The sequence below is a fragment of the Ostrea edulis genome, chromosome 8 (genome assembly GCF_947568905.1).
Source record: "Ostrea edulis chromosome 8, xbOstEdul1.1, whole genome shotgun sequence".
NCBI classification, from domain to species: Eukaryota; Metazoa; Mollusca; class Bivalvia; order Ostreida; family Ostreidae; genus Ostrea; species Ostrea edulis.
The window spans coordinates 6,521,873-6,543,752 of NC_079171.1; the positions used below are offsets into that span (position 1 = coordinate 6,521,873).

A 21,880-nucleotide genomic window follows, 5' to 3' on the forward strand; every position below is an offset into this window, starting at 1 on the left:
TTACCTTATACTGAAGTAAGTTTTTTTTTTTTTACCGTTTCCCATCTGTTTAGCATCTATAAGTCGTTGAAGTACGTCGGAAGATAATGGTTCTGCTTTTCTCGTTTTATTGCCAAGTCCTCGGGATTTTATATTTCAGAAATCGTTTTAAAACAGTTTTCTACATCAAAATTGCTGTAAATTAACATTTTATCTCCATTAGGACCGGGAATTTCTGAAAATGCTTCAGAATCACCCTCCATAATCCTCCTACTGTTTTCTGTCGCCTAGAACATTGATTGTTTTGAAATGAAGTTAAACGTGTTATTGTTCTAAATAAACAGTTGTTATATGGGTTACCCCCCTTTGCTTAGATAGTTTTTGAAAACGTTTTTATTTAATTTTTCTGCCAAAATTAAATTTTGTCGTGGAAGAAAGTATTATATTTGAAAAAAATGTGTGTCTAACATAATTTTTTCATGTAGTTATGTTAGATTTCAAAAGATTAAAGACAAAAATAGCCATTTGAAATTTGAGGGCGAGACAGCCCCTTGACAACGGGCCAAGACAGAGATATCTCGGCTCTTAGGGCGAGGCAGCCCTACCTACTTCCAGCTGTCTCACCCTAGCCAAGACAGGTGTATCAGGGCTGATACACTACTAGGCATCTGATATAAATGGTGGTGGTTTCGTTTCGTTGTAAAGCGTGTTTACTGACGATGGTTTAGAGAGTTTGTACCATGGTCGGGTCGGGGTGAAAATAGAATTAGTCTTGATAATTTCAGAAATCAGATAAATTTAGAGGGAAAACTTCCAAAACAATGTGATTATGGAATAAAATGGTGGGGAAATAATGATGTGGAGTGATTAAGTTCAAAACAATATTTGGTAGTCCGTACCATTATGATTCGGATATGGTAAACAGCGAAAAATAATGATTGCCAGAAGAACACGATTAAACAACAAACAAGGTCAATCAAAAGACGTAGACCTAGTATTAAAATCAAGAGGTGAATAGGAGAGAAGTCTAGGGAAAAAGATTCGGTATTATTTTTCAAGGTAATATATTTTTCAAGGTCTGACAAATTAAAGCCGCATTCTAGAAATTCTGATATCGCAACATAAAGAGCTATGTGAATCCGAACTTGTTCTGATTAAGAATAATGGTTTACCATAGTTTAGAGGTCTTAAGATCATATATTAATGAAATACTAGTCTTCAAGGTCAATACATTTTTTCTTATTATCACTCCTTATTATCAGAATTTCTATACCACTGAACTACCGCGACCGGTCCATTTATATATGATATATATTCATAGAGTATGTTTTTTTTATATAATACATGCATTACAAATTAGTAAGGATGCATATTGCCTGTAAGATATAAAATTTCTGACTTTCTAATACTTATATGTACATTAAGGAGAATAACTCGTAAGTTATTTGAACTTGTTTCTGATCCTTTTGTATATTATGTATGTACAATAAAATATGTTCAAAACATATGTACATCAACAAATTACAGCATATTTGTATATGGTAGTTGTTAGAACATGTAACTAATCCCTGTATATTGATGAAATAAAATGTATTTAAATGCTTATCCAATTCCAGAGTTTCATATCATTCCAGGAATTTAATCAAACAAAGATTGTTCATGATCTTTAATTTCCCTTGCCACTGAAATTATTATCATGTTTAAAAGAATGACTTGAAACACGCTGTTATTCACTAAATTAAACACTGTTTTGATAATTAATTAAAAATATACTGCTCCCTTACCTCGTTCGTACAATCTCTATAGGGATTTTCCGTGAAACCATTCATAGAATGCATGGATATGAACATTGTTTACAGAAATGGATTATCGTTTTCTGAGATGCAGTGGAAAATCTTAAGATCTTGTCAGATCAGAAAAAGACTGCCACGGATTGCTATCTTTAATGATTTGCTGCCATTGCTGATCGCAAGATGCGACTTCAGATGAGATCGCAAGCAATGAGGTCCCGTGTCACAACAGGTGTGACACGATAAAAATCCCTCGCTCCTTACCGTGGGGATACCGGTTATAGTAGGTCTTCTTGCTTGGCGTCAGAGTCTACTAAATGACGTGGTCATTCGGATGAGGTCGTAAAAGCGAGACCCTGTGTCACAGCAGTTATGATACGATACTTAAAGATCCCTCCCTGTTCAACGAACGAAAGTGCCTAGAATGCATATAATCTTAACTTTTGTAGCCCGTCACCGACAATGGTGACGTCTTCGTATCAGTGAAAAATTGCTATGGTTCTTCTTCCATCCACCATTATTCTTCTGTTTACCCCAAATTGAATTTTCATATGTTGATTGAAAACCAGTCCAATGTCATTGTTGTTTTAAACAGAACAAGAAGTGTCTTTATACATCACCATGCGATCGTCGTCTATGTATTATTGATTTACGTTGTTAAAACACACGAAGTTTTCTCTGAATTATTTGTGTATGCAATATCCTTCAGGTACACAATTATGTGTTTCCTCAAATACGTCAGTTTTGAGTTACCTTCAAATTTTACTAAATAAGAACCCCCGTGGACATGTACAGTCACCTGGTATTGGCGAGAACTGAGGATACAGATGCTAAGTCTATTACCAAAACATTACCCCATGTAAATCATAATAAAACCCTAAATGTATATTTCCTTACCAACCAATTTAACCCTTTAAACATATCTACTATGTAATCACAATATTCTATGTGTATTATTGTTAATAGTTTTTCAAGTGAGTGTTTGTTTTTTTTACAGATCTTCCCCCGTTACCATTATTAATAAATACGAATGGGGAGAAAGAAATTGCAGGAAACCTTCGTAAAACATTTAAACATAGGGGCATTTGTATATGTCCTAAAGATAGATTTGCGACCTATCAGAAAGTAAACCACCCTTATAACAACATGTTACATAGGTATGTTACAACAGTGATGTAATGCACATTATTTATTGTAATAATAAAGTTATTCTCCATTATTTTCTACAACGCGTACAAAATTGTCCAAACTATTTGCACAACATCTTGCACAGTATCGCCCATTTGGTTTATCTATAACTTCATTGAATTCATAACTAAGAAGAAAAAAAACAAGTCCATGTGTGTAAAATTAGTTTTAACCTCTGCTGAAATCAACGAGTTACCCTCATTTTCGCAATTTTGTTTTTATAACGGAAAAAAAAACAACAACAAAGGAAATACATTGTAGGCATTAGATATAGTTTCCACAAGTCATCGCTTGTATAGATGCACAAGTACCGATTTCTTTTTGATAAACAGATATTCGACCTGTCTATACATACATCTGCGCTAGGTAACTTTTATGTGCGATGTTATTTAAATGCTGAACTAAGATATCGTATAAACAACTCGCTATCAGTTTAATAACTATTTTTCTCTTTAGAAAAAAATAAAAACATTCACCTCAGAAAACTGGAGCGAATTTTCACATTACCTTCTTTTAAATGAGTAAATAGTGGTTGAAGCGATCGGGTATGCAAAATGGCGTCTCTCCTTCTTTATGTTTTATATAATGGAGTGATCTTTCTATACACGCCCCAGTGGTTTAACAGTCAATGCTGGCATAAGTAAACATACAATATGGTTGAACAAGATGGCATGAATCATGTTTAGAAATGGAGTCGTACGAAAACATCCCCACTGGCAAACTATTACTAGGGCTAAGTGCTTTCTAATTGATTGCATTTCTTTCAACGAACTGAAATCGAAGAAAAGGGAATCCACAGAAAACCAATTGTACTAAAGCAAACTGATACACACCACTGACACCATTTTGGTTTAGTTTGATCATCAATTATTTTAACTAAAGTTGAACAATAGTACGATCTACCTATGGTCGAAATCGGAAGAGGTGTTACTGTGCGTGCCTGGTCTACCAAACAACAACCTATGCGTATATAATGTTTAAATTATAATAACCAGACATGCGCACGGAAGGTCCAAAAGGATGTTAGGCATTCAGAATGAAGTTTTGAAAGTCAACTAGACATTCATTATGGTTGATGATCGAACTAAGCCTATGATACGTTCATCGCTTGAATTATCGAACCCGAGCATAAACCAAACCCAAGTGTAAGTTTTAGGCAAAGCTTTTGTAGAAATCAGCTGATGTCCCCGTATCATCACATCCCTGTGTCAGTAAATTTGTCATATTATCGAGGTAAAGTAATGCTGTTTAACTTTACTTTGTGAAAGTTAAAGATAACGAATAGTGATCAATATCATAACTCCTATAAGCAATACAATATGGATACTTGGGCAATCATGAACCTCTGGACACACCAGAGGTGGGATCAGGGGCCTAGGAGGAGTAAGTATTCCCTCGAGACCGGTCATACCCGCCATGACCCCTATATCCTGATCAGGTAAACGGAGTTATCCGCAGTCAGAATCAGCGTGCCAAGAACGGCCTAACAATCGATATAAAACACGCCATGATTGACAGGGTCAATGCTGGATAATAAGTTTGTTCATAACACGATTCCCAGGTTTAAGGTGGGATCGCAAGTTTGTGTATTCCGGTCGACAGGGAATGCTTACTCCTGCTAGGCGCCTGATTCCATCTCTGGTGTAACGAAGGGTCCGTGTTTGCCCAACTGTCTATGTTGTATTGCATATAGAAGTTATAAGATTGATCATTATTTATTATCTCCACCTTTCATGTAAGATGTTGTGTACTTTGAGACTGGTGGGAACGGCGACACCTACCCTGACATTAAATGGAGCTGCCTGATCCATTATCAGCAGAATGGAAAGCACTGTATGTCCGAACAGAGAAGTTGCTCGAAAAAGTAGCATTGAATGTGAAACTTATACGGTGCCAATTTTGATGCACCAGATGCGAAAACCTCTCTGAAATACAAAAATGGAGCAAGTTCTCATTCTCAGATGAACACACACAGATACAGGGCTAGATTATTTGTACTTCAGGGTCACTTAGTCGGCTATTAACTCAGATTATTTCTGGTCATTTGAGAATACTTGCTGTTCCTTTAGACCAATGGATATATGAAAACGGCTGGCTCATTAAATACTGATGAAACATTTTTTCATTATATGTTACATTTCAAACATTTCTTATCAAACTTACCATAACAGATATGTGTTTTGTTATTAGCCACGTTAACTAGGAGTAAATAATAAAGTTAAATTCTGACTTTCCTAGCTTGATAAAATGTTTAAAGAGTTTCCCTGTGTCTACACACCTAAAACTTTGATCCCCTATTGTGGCCCCACCCTACTTCTTGATTACGATTATTCCTATAAATACGTTCCAGTTTATAAATAAAATGATCAATTGTTGTTACCCAATCCTACCCCTGGGGTGGAACCCTGGATTTGATCAATTTTGAATGCCTTTACCCAATTATGCTCTGTAGTGAGTTTGATTGATTGATTGAATGTTGTTTAATGTCCCTTTCGAGAATATTTCACTCAGATGGAGACGTAATCACTGCCGGTGAAGGGCTGGAACATTTCGGCCTATGTTTGGCGCTTATGGTCTTCGAGAAGGGAGGGTCGGGATCTTTATCATGTCACACCTGCTGTGACACAGGACCTAGGTTTTTGCGGTATCATACGAAGGACCCCATTTAAACGCCTTCTACGACATGCAAGGGGTACCGAGGACCTATTCTAACCCGGATCCACAGGGGATGAGATTGGTTGAAACTGGATTAAGTATTACTAAAGAAGTGTAAAGTTTACAAACGAACAGACAATAGACAAGGGATAATCAGTGTTTATAGACTAGGTGAGCTAAAAAGAGAGGAATTTTACCAGCTCGATAAAACGATCTCCAGAAATGGATCGGATGGTAGAGTAACCTGGCCACTTCTGCTTTTAAGAGAGTCTGAGACAGGAAATAATCTTGCTGTCCTGTTTCCATTGTCTTTTGACTGACCAATAACTTTCAGTTTGATACTTGATAAAAAAAATGAAAATAGAAACCGGAAAGCTCTAATGGACGGACAAACGTACAAACATCGCTGCCCACAATACACATTTAAAGATGGGCGTATACAACTTTTCAATTGTTGGTGGAAGACGCACGACAATGGACGCAGAACAATACCATTAGGTTAACCGAGAGATTCAGGTGAACTGAAAATATATTCATAAAGTGTCGGATACATGAAATCTACCATTAGATGTTTAGTTCTATGCAGATAATGATATGTAAACTGAGGCAATACATGCAGTCATAAATAATGCCTTTGACAAATGACCAGACTAAAAGCATTCAAACAGCAGTATCTGAAATCACATTATTAGTAAGTACTGTGTTATAATTTAGTCTAAGGGATATAACTATAATAGCTGCCTTCATGCTCTCTACAATCTGAACTTCTTACGAGAAAAATGAATACTGCTCCGACTCTTCTTAGAGGAAATGAAAACTTCCACTGATTGATACACCTCAGGAAGACAACAGCAATGTTTATTAAAGTAGCCAGCCTCCAACAGCAGGTAATGAAGTGATGAGAAAAATCTTCTCTCCGCTAACACTCCTCTTTCAATCAAGTCCCTAAAAATCCAGCGATAAGTTATGGCTAAACATCAGAAAGTAAATGCGGCTGAAATGATCAAGTCACAGATGTTGCTAGGCGGTGGACGTCAAGGAGAAATGTGTACCCACATGTAATCCTTGTTTACAGGGAATGGCGCCTACACTACCGCCTGTACTCGAGAGTGGGTGAGTGATGACACTACAAAAACCCACTGTACTTGGGGGTGGGTGAGTGGCTGTGTCGATACTACAATGTCCCCCTGTACTCGGGGGTGAGTGAGTGATGACACTACAATAACCCCTCTACTCGGGGGTGGGTGAGTGTTGACACTACAATATCCCCCTGTACTCGGGGCTGGGTGAGTGATGACGACACTACAATAACCCCCTGTAATCGCGAGTGGGTGACTGATAATATCTATTATAACCCCTCTACTTTGTGCGGGGGGTGGGGGTGGAAGTGGGGGGGGGGGGGGTGAGACATTCTTGCAGCAACACAAACTGTGTAATTATTTAATGAAACTATCACCTCAAAACGTGAAATAATTAAAATGGCAAAAAGATTGGAATTTGCTTAAAGCATGGTTATTTACTAGATGAGGGCACGGCCCAGCATTGCTGTAGTCCTGAGGTCTGAGAGACAAACCATCTAATGCTACACAATAAAAGAAAGCGATGCTACCTAGGTAGGAATGGTATATCAGAACGCATCTGTGAGATTGGCCTTGAGGTGCAGGAGATGACCACTGACCCGAACAGTGCTGCTGGTCAAGCGGCATATTCTCTCTACCAGGATGGGCATTTAGAAAAAAAAACTACCAACACTCATCACTACTTGTCAGAGAAAAAAAAATAAAAACAAAATTTCAAAACAAAATTAAAGGTCATAGAAGAAACATGGGTTAAAACAAAACGTTTACCTGACAGATGTAGGGTTGGGGTCAGTTAAAGCCCAGCAGGTGTAGACAATACATTTACGTGACAGATGTAGGGCTGGGGTCAGTTAAAGACCAGCAGCTGTAGAAGATACATATACATGTACCGATAACATGAAAAACAAGCTCGTATTGATGACAAATTTGCTATGGTGAAATGCGACGTATAAGTGCTCGTGCATCATGCAGAAAACATTCCCTGGTATGTTGAAGGGGATGAAAAGTAACTAGCTACGAACATTACACATCTCCAATCTGTATTTAAAACTTACCTCACAGGTTTAAATACTGCATGTGTAGTAATTTTAGCAGAATATGACAAATACAATGAATGACATGGGATTCAGAAGAAAAACATAGGTAGAACAACATTAGCCTGACGATATATTTGCAGAAATTCCTGTGGTAAAGTTGGTATATACCCTGTAAATTGATATCGAAGCAGGTAGCCCCCTGTGTTTTTTTACATGATTTGTTGCGTACCTTTGTATCTCACAAGTGGTCATCTCAAAAGCTTATAGAAGGTAGAAAATGACTATTCAGAACGACTTCTGAGGATGATCGGTGGGGAAATACCATATTTTGAATAAATTATGGTTCTGTATCAAAAGATTTCATTCTAGAAAAAGGAGAGGTGGCTATATGTACATCAGACCTACACAAGCTATCCACACTTCAGGTGCCTGTGTGCGTATATTGTTTTGAAAACTGAAATTATCTTAGAAAAATAACACCTTTTCCTCTGTAACCCTCTTGTGACCTCACACTGACCTCAGGAGTCATGGTATGAATAAACATGAGTATATACTTTATGAGGATGCTTACATATCAATTTTGTAAGCCCATATTTTGTAGCCTCAGTGCATTTGAAAAGATGTTATTTTTTTTAACTCCATGAGGATGCAAGCATATCAATTTAACTATATATACCAATAACTATTGTGGATCTTAGGAAGACATGTGACTAGCTGCAACAATACTGTAGCTCTCCGATTTTTTTTGGGGGGGGGGTGGGGTCAGAAGAAAAGAAAATCGGATAGGGCTACATTATTGCAGCTGATATATGACAAACATTTGATTAACCTTACTGCTCACGATGTTTTGTTTGTCCATATTTTTGTAGCCGCAGTCTGAGATCATTGTGTCTACAAACTGGAATCTACACTGCAAGAGGATGCGGGCAGTGTGACTTGATGGATTATATATCATTGAAGAATATATCAAAAACAATTTAATGGGGATCACCAGACTCGCGAGACTGGATGTAAAACTAGACCTAAATATTTCTTTTATACAGCTCAAGACAAATAACCAGACAATTAAATAGTACCTAATAATATTGTACCTGACACTCATTTTTTGCTTGGTACCTGGAACTATCTCTAAAATAAGCTTCATTCAGCTTCGGCATCACTTTCCCTTTTCGCAGCAAGTGTCGTCTGCTTCCTAAAGACAGATAACTCTTGTATATTTTAATGGTTTGAAATGAACAAGGAAGGAGTTGTTATTCTTGATAACATTGAAAGATGGGCGTTGAAATCAGTGGCGGATCCAAAAAATTCTCAAAAGGGGGATGTTTTTAAAATGCAGAACGGAATTTAATAGACAGAGTGATGAAACATTTTTAGATTTGATGCGGTGGTTCCTACTAAACAAATGACATATCATATTCTACCAGGTGTAAAATTAAAGTCAAATTTAAGTTCAATGATCTCAAAATACATAAACTTTGATTAACAGCAAGTTCCTCAATTGAGAACTGCTATCCTTCAAGGTCAATGAACATCGCATGCATAGCTCTTATTCTTAGACGAATTTGACTCCACTTTTTGGCACTTTGTTTTCCCCTAAAATAGCTCTTACAAGTTTATTGTTATTTTGGATTTCAAATGTTTCCGTTGGGCATCACTGAAGATACATCATTTGTCGAAATGCGCATCTGGTGCATTAAATTGCTACCGTATAAGGTTTTTTTTAAAATTATGTAATATTACTTTAAGAAACTAAATAAAAATATACCCACAGTTTGAAGAATTCGGCCTTTCAAGTAAGATGTACGTGTTGTGGACTCTATATTGGTGGTGGGACACATTGATATTCGTTTTAAGGATCTTAAGGACATTATCCAAGGCTTTTATTTGTAGGGTATAGTTATACCCACATCCCCATTAAATCCGCCACTGTCTGGGAATAAAAAAAAATCTAAGCATATCCAATGTATCTGTAAATCTTGACTCAATTTTACTAAATTTCTCCTTCTTTACTCAAAGACCGAAAGCGCCGAACATAGGTCCAAATCTTGCAGCACTTCGCCAGCAGTGCTAACGTCTCCATATGAGTGAAGAATTCTTGAGCGGGACGTTAAACGATACACAACCAACCAAACCACATGTGCATTTTGAAGAAATCAAAATCTTTCTAACGTTAATGGTACCTTCACACTCACGGATTTTTCTTACGGTTCCTTACGCATTCCACAAATCCGTAAAAGTACACGAATTGTTACGATTTAGACACTTTAAAGAGCTATTTAAGAACGTTTTAAGAGTAGTTACTGTCCATTTACGGTTTATTACGAGTTCTTGAGATTCATTTACAGTAAACACTTGCGATTTGTTCCGAGTGAACACGGATAAATACGAGGAACTTACGATATTTCACAAGCTTTTTAAGGATTGTTACGAGTATATTATGGAAATTTACGATTTAGCTTAGCTTTTACATGTAAGCCACGGCCTGTCAACGTGTTGATAACGTGCTGTTACGAATAGTTAGTAGTAAGTTACGATTATTTACGTTTTTGACTCAAAAGTGTTCGCAATACGGGATATCGGAACTAGAAAATTTTGGAACTCCTCAGAAAAAGAAGTTGCGAAAATTATTCGTCGCTTGGGCAACTCTTGTACATACAAATTGGTGATGTCTAAAGTCAACTCATTTCTGATACAAAAGTATCTGCCTGGTTTGACGATTATTTTTCATAATGTTGCAAATGAATGCCCTGATACTAAAACATGAGATATTGGATTAAATTTCTGAAGTTTGGCAGCGGAGATATATCTCCATACCACCACCCCCTTTTCCTGACATCGCGTAAGATTATCACATACATTTGTTATTAGTGCGATTAAGATCGATTTATTAGCCGATCACTTGATATAGTTAATAGTAGCGGTGAATGTGTAGAGTAAATGCAAGGTTAAATTGATGGAACTCATACATGTACTAAAGGATACCCCTCCCCCCCTCCTTTGCGATTTAGGAGTATGTGCAGAACTGCTTTTCTTGCTAAGATTTCTCATATTAATATAACGGGTGCCGGTTGTTTCTTTTGTTCCCCACCCCTCAACTTTCAAATACGACGCTGAACTGTCCCTATAAACTCTCTATATCTGATAGTAAGTAAGTTACATGTGTTTGTTTACTGAAAAAGTTGCGCAAATTCACGCAGAAAACGTGATTTCGCTGGATATAATAAATATTAAAACCGGAACGGAATTGGAGACGAAATAATGGTTCTGATATTCCGTATTGGCTTTATATCATCACTCCACAACTGACATTACTTGTAACAGCATATAAGTATATTGTTTAGCAAAATCTCTATAACTTTGTTAATGTCTTGATAACAACTGAAAGAAACCGTCAGATTTTGCGTCTTTTATACTTTTCCTTAATCGTAGAGTTTAGTATGTACTTGTAAAGTAATCGTGTGTATACGTAAAACGCTGGTAATGACTCTGAACAATTCGTAAAGCGATCGTAACCCGTCGTCAATGAAATCGTAAATATCACTTACGCATTCGTAATAATCCGTAAATAACTCGTAAACTATCTGTAACATATCGTAAACAAACCGCAAAGATTCGTAAAAAAAAAAAACAATTACGAGTGTTTTACGGATTCTTACGAGCAGTTTACGTGTTCTTGCGACCAGTTTACGATATTTACGGATTGTTGCAATTTATTTACGGGTTATTTAAGGAAAATGAAATCCGTGGACAATCGTGAATTTTTTTTTTTGACATCTCATTTGCTCCTACTTTCATGTATCCTTACGAGTGTGTGCGAGTTGTGACGAGTTATTAACGGTACCTACGAGTGATCTACGAATGCTTGCGATTGACTACGAGTCGGAGATCGGTAAGGACTCGTAAGAAAAATCCGTGAGTTTGAAGGTGTATAAAGTACATTCAATGAAGTCTACCAATTAATTAGTACAGTCAAAGAAGGGTGCATTAAAATTACTACATTCAATGAAGCGTATACATTAATAAGTACATCCAATAAAGCATAATTATTAAATAGTACATTCATTGTAGGGTACATATTAATTAGTAAATTCAATGAAGTGTAGGTATTAATTAATACATTCAGTGAAGTGTGCATATTAATAAGTACATTCAATGAAGAATATTTATTAATTAGTACATTTAATAAAGCATACATATTAATCAGTACATTCAATGAAGTGTGCATATTAATTAGTACATTCAATGAAGGGTAAATTCTAATTAGTGCAGTCAATGAAATGTACATATTAACAAGCACATTCAATGAAGCGTAAATATTAATTACTGCATGCAGTGAAGCATACTTCATAATTAGAAGATTCAATGAAGTGTACCTATTAATTAGTACATTCAATTAAGTGTAGATATGAATTAATACATTCAATGAAGGGTAAATATTAATGAGTACATTCAATAAGACATACATATTAATTAGTACATTAGATGAAGCGTACATATTAATTAGTACATTCAATGCAGCGTATATATTGTTTGATACATTCAATGAAACATGCACATTAATTAGTACATTCAGTGAAGAGTAAATATTAATTAGAACATTCAATGAAGGGTAAATAGTAATTAGTACATTCAATGAAGCTTACATATTAACTAGTACATTCAGTGAAGCTTACACTGTACATATTAATTAGTACATTCAATGGAGAGGATATATCAATTAGTACATTTAATGAAACATACATGTTAATTAGTATATTAAATGAAGCGCATCAATTAGTTGGTACAGTCAATGAAGCATAAATTAATAATTAGTACATTCAAAGAAGGCCGTATATTAATTACTACATTCAATGAAGGGTGCACATTAATTAGTACATTCAATGAAGCTTACACATTACTTAGTATATTCAATGAAGCGTAAATATCAATTAGTACATTCAATGAAGGGCACATATTATTAAGTACATTCAACGAAGTGCATATATTAATTAGTACATTCAATGAAGTGTAGATATTAATTAGTACATTCAATAAAGGGTACACATTAATTAGTACATTCAACGAAGTGTATATACTAATTAGTGCATTCAACTAATTGTAGATATTAATTAGTGCATTCAATGAAGCGTAGATAATAACTAGTACATTCAATGAAGGATATACATTAATTAGTATATTCAAAAAAGGGTACATATTAATTAATACGTTAAATGAAGTGTATATATGAATAAGTAGATTCCACGAAGCATGTATATTAATTAGTACATCCAATGAAGTGTACATATTAATTAGTACATTCATTCAATCGTATCCATTAATCAGTACATTTGATGTTGCGTACACATTAATTCTAAATACATTGAATGAAGGGTAAATATTAATTGGGAACATAAAATGATGGGTACATATGAATTAGTACATTCAATGAAGGGTATATATTAATTAGTACATTCAATAGAGTATTCATATTAAATAGTACATTCAATGAAGTGTACCAATTAATTAGTACATTCAATGAAGCGTACATATTAATCAGTATATTCAATGAAGCGTACATATCAATTAGTACATTCAATGAAGGGCAAACATTAATTAGTACATTTGGGGGGGGGGGGATGTTAGTCTATGTTATTTTCTCATGGGTTTTTAGAAAAACCAAAGTTTGTTAAAGTTATTCATTATGCTAATCAAAGAAACTCATATTGTAGCCTGGTTGTTTAACAGTTGTAAACTATTATTACTATGTATATATTATCTGATTTATTGCGATATGGAAATTTACTACGGAAAACAAATACTTGAAACTGCCAATCATGACTAAAGGTGTTAGATTCATTTTCATAATCTTAAAAAAAAACAACGTAAAAAACAAAACAACTATAACACACACATAATAAACACTTACAAATGATGACTAGACGTGTAAGAATAATGTGTTGCACACTCTTCACAAAAAAGAAAGAAGTTTTAAAATATATGTACATTGTAATCAAGGAGCGCGAGTCATTTGGGGAAAAGAGGGAATATATACAGAGATACTTTGTTTTGCTTTAAAGCACACTCTGTATTTCACCCTCGCTTATCAAGATCTACACAGGATTTATTGTAAAATTTCCAGTTTACTGCGTAGAAACATTATACAGAGAAATACAGGGGAAACATAGTAGCTGAACCATCCTTAAAACACTGTAAATTGTACACTTGTTTGGGAAAACTACTGAGAGGTATTTCATGTAGTGGAAATATACACTGTAATCTGTTCTACAACAAGCGATGACGAAGAACACACCTATCTCACATTGATCGCAGGGGAATTCCCGTGACGAGTTCCGGTTTGTGAACGACATAAATATGAATCCTTTTATTTACATATTTATAATTTAGATTAACTTCTCTTTGACAGAATGACTGTAAAGTGCAGACTTCTTCCTATGTGTGTTTTCTCTATCTACAGTAAGTTAAACCTGCTTATTTTAATTACACATTATTAATCAATCTATATGTATAGTGAGTTAAATATGCTTATTATAATTACTCATTATCAATTAATCTCTATCTATAGTAAGTTAAATATGCTTATTATAATTACCCATTATCAATTAATCTCTATCTATAGTAAGTTAAATATGTTTATTATAATTACAAACTATCAATTAATCTCTCTATCTATAGTAAGTTAAACATGCTTATCATAATTACAAATTATTAATTAATCTCTATTTATGGTAAGTTAAATATGCTTATCATAATAACAAACTATTAATTAATCTCTATCTATACCTGCTTATTCTAATTACACATTACTAATCAATCTCTATATATAGTGAGTTAAATTAAATCTGCTTATTATAATTACAAACTATTAATTAATCTCTATCTACAGTGAGTTAAATCTACTTATTAGAATTACACATTTTTAATTAATATCTAAATATATAGTGAATTAAATCCGCTTATTATAATTACAAACTATCAATTAATCTCTCGATATATATTAAGTTAAATCTGTGAATTCTAATTATATAGTATTCTACCGGCCATTCTGTGTATAGTGAGTTAAATCTGTTGATTACATGCATTATATACTCTACCAGGAAGTATATCTACGGTGAGCTAAATATGTTGATTATATGTACATGTATATATATACCCTACTGGGAAGTCTATCTACAGTGAGTTAAATATGTTGATTATATGTACACACACACACACACACACACACACACACACACACACACACACACACACACACACACACACATATATATATATATATATATATATATTTATATATATATATATATATATATATATATATATATATATATACACTCTACCAGGAAGTATATCTACAGTGAGCTGAATATGTTGATTATATGTACATGTATTCTATAAACTACCAGGAAGTCTATCTACGGTGAGCTAAATATGTTGATTATATGTACATGTATTATACACTCTACCGGGAAGTCCATCTACAGAGAGCTAAGTCTGTGAATTATATCTATATAATATTGATATATATTATTTTATTGGACTTCAATACAATTACTAGGATGTTATTGCGTACTTAGTTCAGGGAACCAGGGTTTTCCACCGTGGGCTTCACCACGGAGACTCGTCATGATTAGCCTACATTTAGGTAAAGGAATCCCGCCATTGTCATCATTGACAGTTTTATTTACGTGATATTCAAATTTTAAAATTAGTGTGACACAAGAATTGCATAAAAAGTAGCTGACTTTTCTTGTTTGTATTGTTTATATTGCGCATTAAAACCCAAACATGCTGGATTTTATACAGTAAGGTTTCCACAGATAAAGTTATGAAGCAGAAAGGTCTCCACAGGTAAAGTAATGAAACAGGAAGGTCTCCACAGATACAATAATGAAGCAGGAAGGTCTCCACAGATAAACTATTGAAACAGGAAGGTCTCCACAGGTAAAGTAATGAAGCAGGAAGGTCTCCACAGGTAAAGTAATGAAGCAGGAAGGTCTCCACAGGTAAAGTAATGAAACAGGAAGGTATCCACAGGTAAACCAATGAAGGAGAAAGGTCTCCACAGGTAAACTAACGAAATAGGAAGGTCTCCACAGATAAAGTGATGAAACAGGAAGGTCTCCACAGATAAAGTAATGAAGCCGATGTACGTGCATTACACGCATGTCTGTATGATAAACAAAAGATTTCACACCTCCATGTAATAAACATGTCTGTATGATAAACAAAAGATTTCACACCTCCATGTAGTAAACATGTCTGTATGATAAACAAAAGATTTCACACCTCCATGTAGTAAACATGTCTGTATGATAAACAAAAGATTTCACACCTCCATGTAGTAAACAATTCGCAGTGTCTAATGCCTTCTTTATCATGGGCCTGACCAATGTGGATTTAAACAAACACGTACAATATCTAGTGTTTTCTATACTGTAGATATAACCAATATTGAATTAAACAAACACCTACAATATCTAATGTTAGCGATATTGTGAACTTGATTAATATTGAATTAAACAAACCAGGAACATGTGGTCTTTAAGATACCACTAGTACAATGTTCTGTTAATCAAACAATTGTCACCAGGTCAAGGAGAATTAATTTAAGGCTGGAAGTTACTGCATTGAAACAGTTTGTCGAAATCTTGAAAGGGGAATAAGAAAATTTCCTCTTTCAACCATTCAGAGAAGATGTTTTAAAAAATGAAATCAAAGGTTTAGTTTGGGTACAATTTTTACTCCATGAATAAACTTTTCCAAGCACGTGTTTAAAAAAATAATTCAGTTTTAATAGTGAGTGATTGGAAATATACTTACCAAGCATAGAAATGTAGTAGGTATCTAACTCTATACGAAATGATCATCTGACAAGAAAGGAAACTAATGCCACAATTAATAATAATGATAATAAAAACGAACCCTTCCCGTCTCATTAAATTAATAATAATGATAATAAAAACAAACCCTTCCTGCCTCATTAAATTTTGAATATTTGGATCTCAGAAACAGGAGATTGTTTGCTTTTAGCCCCGGGGATATGTAAATTCATACCAAAGTTTAATCTAATCTATAGACAGTAAAATAGTTAACCAGAATTTCCTCTGATTCACATATAGATAGACTGCCAGATTGTCTGATAAATGCACTCGTACACTGAAAACTCGTTTGACTACTCATACCATTTTGATTTCTGATATTTTGATTGAATCAGTTAGAGCTAGCCATAATATAGTTTTCTTTATTCACTATTTGTGTTTACCAGCAAGTAGTTGCTTTATTATATTCACCATTCGTGTTTACCAGCGAGTAATTGCTTTATTACATTCACCATTCGTGTTTACCAGCGAGTAATTGCTTTATTACATTCATCATTCGTGTTTACCAGCGAGTAATTGCTTTATTACATTCATCATTAGTGTTTACCAGCGAGTAATTACTTTATTACGTTCATTAGTAGGTTTGCTCAGTGTTAATGCTGTTATAGGAACTGTTGTGAATTCTACTGGGTTAACAAACAGTACCACCAACAATGGAACTACCCCAGCTGTCATCAACGACGGCGGCAACGATGATGGGTAAGGGGATCTTCACTTTCACTCTGTTCGTCGGTCTGTCCACTTTTTTCACCATAGTATTTTGATCTATACAAGATAGATATTCAATTCGTCATGTATAAACCTGAACATCAAGGACGTTTCATCTAGTAGCAATATCCACTTTTATTTATATCTCGATTCGATATATCTAAAAGAGCTCAAAATGAAAGATTCCACCGTCTCCCACATCTACTTCATACTGGAATATTTTACTGACATTAAACCTTAAGACTTCAGCTTCTCTTTCATCAACTTATACCTTTATATATTTATTATCCCATTATCACTTGCATGTGGTTTTTATGTCTCTTCAATGATTCGATTGATTGATTGTATATTGTATAACGCCCCTTTCGTGAATTTTTCACTCGGATGGAGAAGATTGATTGTTTGTATCTTGCTTAACGTCTCTCTGGACAATTTTTCACTCATATGGAGACGTCACCAACAACGGTGAGGGACTTCAATGTGTTCTAATCAACTCTGTGGAGCTGTCCCCCGCTGTTGAAAATCCATTAACTGTATTAGAAAATCAACTTAAAACTTCTCTTTTTAAACTTACATTTAATATTTAATTTGGTATCTAATTTCACTGGTGGATCCAGCGTCCGTGTTTGTCCAACTCTTTATTTTGTATTCCTAGTGGAATCTATATTTATTTTTCGTTTTCTCCACCTTTCATGTAAACAGTTATCTTTATATAGAAACAAACCAAAAACATGGTTACTTCAGTTTGATATTATTTTGTATCTTTTTATGTATCTATTGCTTTACATCACAGAGGTAATTGTATCGATTAGATAAAGCGGTATATCAATTTACAATAATAATAATAATACATTGATTATCCACAGGTCTCCGTCCACGGGCCTGACGGTACTGTACGTGTTTCTGGGGATTTTTGGGGGTTTCTTCGTACTGATATTCATGTGCATTTGCTGCACTCTTCTGTGTAAACAGTGTGGACATTGTGAAGACGCGGAAGTCAACATGACATGTGAGTGCTGCGGTGCCACGGTTTGGCAGAAGTCATATTAATTAACAACCGCCAGTGTGTGACAAAAGTCGTATCAACCTACCCCAGTGTGTGACAAAAGTCATATCAACATACATCAGTGTGTGATAAAAGCCATATTAACGTACGCCAATGTGCGAAAAGTCGTATTATATTACATGAGTGAAATTATCAATTTATTATACTACACTTGTATGAATGAAGGTATTATCATAATAGAGTTCATTAGTGTGCAACAGACGCGGAAGTCATATTAGATGACACCGGTAAAGAAACAATCCCTAGTACTTTCCTTCCTATTCACATTGTAGTAGAACTCTCTCAAGTAGGTGTAGATCATTTGGCAGTGCACCATATTCATCAAAGGAAATGATAGCACTTGAACTATACTATAAAACTGGACAATGAATAAGCGTTACAATGACACCAACTTAACATAAATCAAAATTAAATCTACGAACGAGAGCCCATGGGCCACAACGCTAACATCAATCACCATTGGCCCTGTTATACATGGGAAGAAGATTTTTATAAAGATATTTACATTCTTTAACCCCAGTAGAAATGTTGGTCCAGTGGTTTTTGAGATCTTTATATGTTACATTCTACATATATATAGTTTTTATTACTTTCATCTTGATTTATTTACCTGGTAAATACTTTTATTCCTCTGCGCGTTTGTTAAAGGATATGAGAGCGAATGTTTACTGCACTAATTACGATGTAATAATTACACGTTACTATTTACGATAGTTTGTAATGGGACTGTATACGACACTGATTACGAAAGTATATACGAGTATTTACAACACTATTTACGACATTGAACGTGAGTGCTTACAACACTATTTACGACATTGCATGTGCGTGTTTATGACATTTTAAGTGAACGTTTACGACACTATTTACGACATTCCATGTGAGTATTTACGACATTTGATGTGAAAATTTACGACACTAATTACGACATTACAGGCGAGTGTTTACGACAATTTAAGTGACAGTTTATGATACTGATTACGACTTTAACTGTGATTATTGTAGACATCTTTTTAATTAAAATTCCATCCGTCTTTTTGATGCCTCATCATACGCTACAGGGGTCTTACTTACGAATACGTCATCAGAACACTTCAACCACTTAACATGCAATCAGGAAGAACGATATAGGGGTGAAGGAGAGGAGTGTAGTTTACTGCCTATTTTATGGAAACAAAGAAAGTATCGATTTCACAATAGTAAGATTATCTTCACTAAATATCTCTCAAAAGTTCAAGAGCTTCAACTCAAGCATGCATCTAATGACTCCGACAAACATACTCTTTCTCTGTAAATGCTATTAGAAGAACATCCTAGTGCATCCCCATTTTCAGAAAATACTACTATTCAAGAAACCATGTACGGTTTTAAAAGTACATATTACAAATTTCCAAATCCGTAATTTGTGTTATATATCACAGCAATTAGAATTGAGAACTTGTATATTGTAAACTCTTGTGTTCGAATGAAGGGAAAGGGTATTTATTTCTCTGTCATTTATGTATTTATAGAACAAAGTTTTTGAGGTATCTAATTCTCTTTGATTTATGCATTTATAGAACAAAGTTTTTGAGGTATCTAATTCACTGTCATTTATGTATTTATAGAACAACGTTTTTGAGGTATCTAATTCTCTGTCATTTATGTATTTATAGAACAAAGTTTTTGGGGTATCTAATTCTCTTTCATTTATGTATTTATAGAACAAAGTTTTTGAGGTATCTAATTCTCTGTCATTTATGTATTTATAGAACAAAGTTTTTGAGGTATCTAATTCTCTTTCATTTATGTATTTATAGAACAAAGTTTTTGAGGTATCTAATTCTCTGTCATTTATGTATTTATAGAACAAAGTTTTTGAGGTATCTAATTCTCTGTCATTTATGTATTTATGAAATAAATTTTTCAAATTCATCTTTGATTTCAAATATGTGTGTCGATGTACTGCTGAAGTACCATGTTACTTAAACGTCATCATCCACGTATAAAACAGTGCATTACTATTTAGATTGTTACGTCATGTACAGGACAGATGAGGCAATCAGCTTATGTCCGATCCATTTGTTAATATAATAGATTACAATAAAAGATGTTTAAACAAGTCACTGCATTTTTTGTGATAACATGACCGTCATTTGTTGTGATAACATGACCGTCATTTGTTGTGATAGCATGACCGTCATTTTTTGTGATAACATGACCGTCATTTGTTGTGATAACATGGCCGTCATTTGTTGTGATAACATGACAGTAATTTTTTGTGATAACATGACCGTCATTTGTTGTGATAACATGACCGTCATTTGTTGTGATAACATGACCGTCATTTTTTGTGATAACATGACCGTCATTTTTTTTTTCGTGTTTCTAACTATAGCTTTGTCTGGTCTCTCCCGTTGCTTCATGAAAAGTTTGGGTTGTTAGGTAGACAGTACCGTGTTTACCTGACGGTTTCTATGTACACTATATACATCAAAGACACGCCCACTCACATAAACGTGTATCAAGAAAAGTCTGGATAAAACAAGAGTCTGATGGGTGACAGAGCTCACCTGAGTTACATTAGCCCTGCTGATGTTCAAGGTGTTGTGATTTTCATACGAGTTGTTTTCTATCTTTATACCATTGAAAATTTCCCACCTCATATTGTGACCCAAACCTTGTTCTAACAGGACATAACCGCGGTTGAATTCACACAACGTGGGGATGGATCAACACCAATATGATTAACATGACCTGGAGAAGGTTACAAGGTGAAATATCATGGTATGAAAACTACTTAAGGACATATTGCAAAGATTAGGTTTTCTTGGAAGTAGTAAAGGTTAAAAGGTCAAAACTAACAAGAAATCCACATGCCTTATCGGTCACCTGAGTATTAGTTTTAGTATCACTAGTCCCAAGGGCTATGGCATTTAGAAAATAATATTATGTTTTGAATACTAATATTCAACAAAAGTAGATGTATAAGTTCAACATGACATACTTCTTTTATATAGTGATGAGAGGCTTTAATATAATATATGTAACATTAACACAATATGACTAATTTGGACCCATCCTAAAGTCAATACCCTGGGGTTGCGAGATTCACAAGTTTGGTACATCCTTTTCTGCTTTTCCTGAATATGCTTCTAGTGTTTATACCATATGAGCAAACGTATTTCTAATGATAAAGAATATATAATCACGATGATAATTTTGTCTCGGCCCTGGAAGCAAACTCCTATACCTATGATCATGAAATTTACGATTTTGGTAAAGTACTATATATTCCTTCTAAATATTTAGTTAGTTTCAATTTAGTGTCAAGAGCATTGAAAAAGGTATTATTTACATTATGGCCCCTCCCTGAAGACAGAATATAAACCCACGGATCATGAAATTTACAATTGTATAAGAAGTCTCTCTGATCTATATCACTATGCATTATGCTTTTCTTACACGTGTGCGGTTGTAGAGAAGAAAAGTTTTGAAAATTGATCAATTTTTGTTCCGT

General features: G+C 34.5%; 1 protein-coding gene across 2 annotated transcripts; it reads left to right on the plus strand.

Moving 5' to 3' along the window:
• The first annotated feature begins 13,926 nt into the window (after positions 1-13,926).
• Positions 13,927-20,295, plus strand: LOC130046360 (uncharacterized). 2 transcript variants are annotated; one of them, XR_008798200.1, is made up of 3 exons: positions 13,927-14,181; positions 17,186-17,306; positions 18,182-20,295. XR_008798200.1 is itself a non-coding variant. In XM_056148059.1 (3 exons), exons 1-3 carry the CDS (start codon positions 14,133-14,135, stop codon positions 18,363-18,365), a joined length of 324 nt encoding a protein of 107 aa, XP_056004034.1. In that variant the 5' UTR covers positions 14,105-14,132; the 3' UTR covers positions 18,366-20,295. The 2 variants fall into 2 exon arrangements, 1 of the variants encoding a protein (XP_056004034.1); XM_056148059.1 differs by having other exon boundaries at positions 14,105-14,181; positions 17,216-17,306.
• The last annotated feature ends 1,585 nt before the right edge of the window (positions 20,296-21,880 follow it).

Excerpts from the sequence above, each read along its gene's own strand:
- LOC130046360 (XM_056148059.1), top strand. The coding sequence starts at position 14,133 with ATGACTGTAAAGTGCAGACTTCTTCCTATGTGTGTTTTCTCTATCTAC. Across the intron at positions 14,182-17,215 it reads GTGTGTTTTCTCTATCTACA|GAACTGTTGTGAATTCTACT; the intron begins GTAAGTTAAACC and ends ATGCTGTTATAG. Across the intron at positions 17,307-18,181 it reads GACGGCGGCAACGATGATGG|GTCTCCGTCCACGGGCCTGA; the intron begins GTAAGGGGATCT and ends GATTATCCACAG.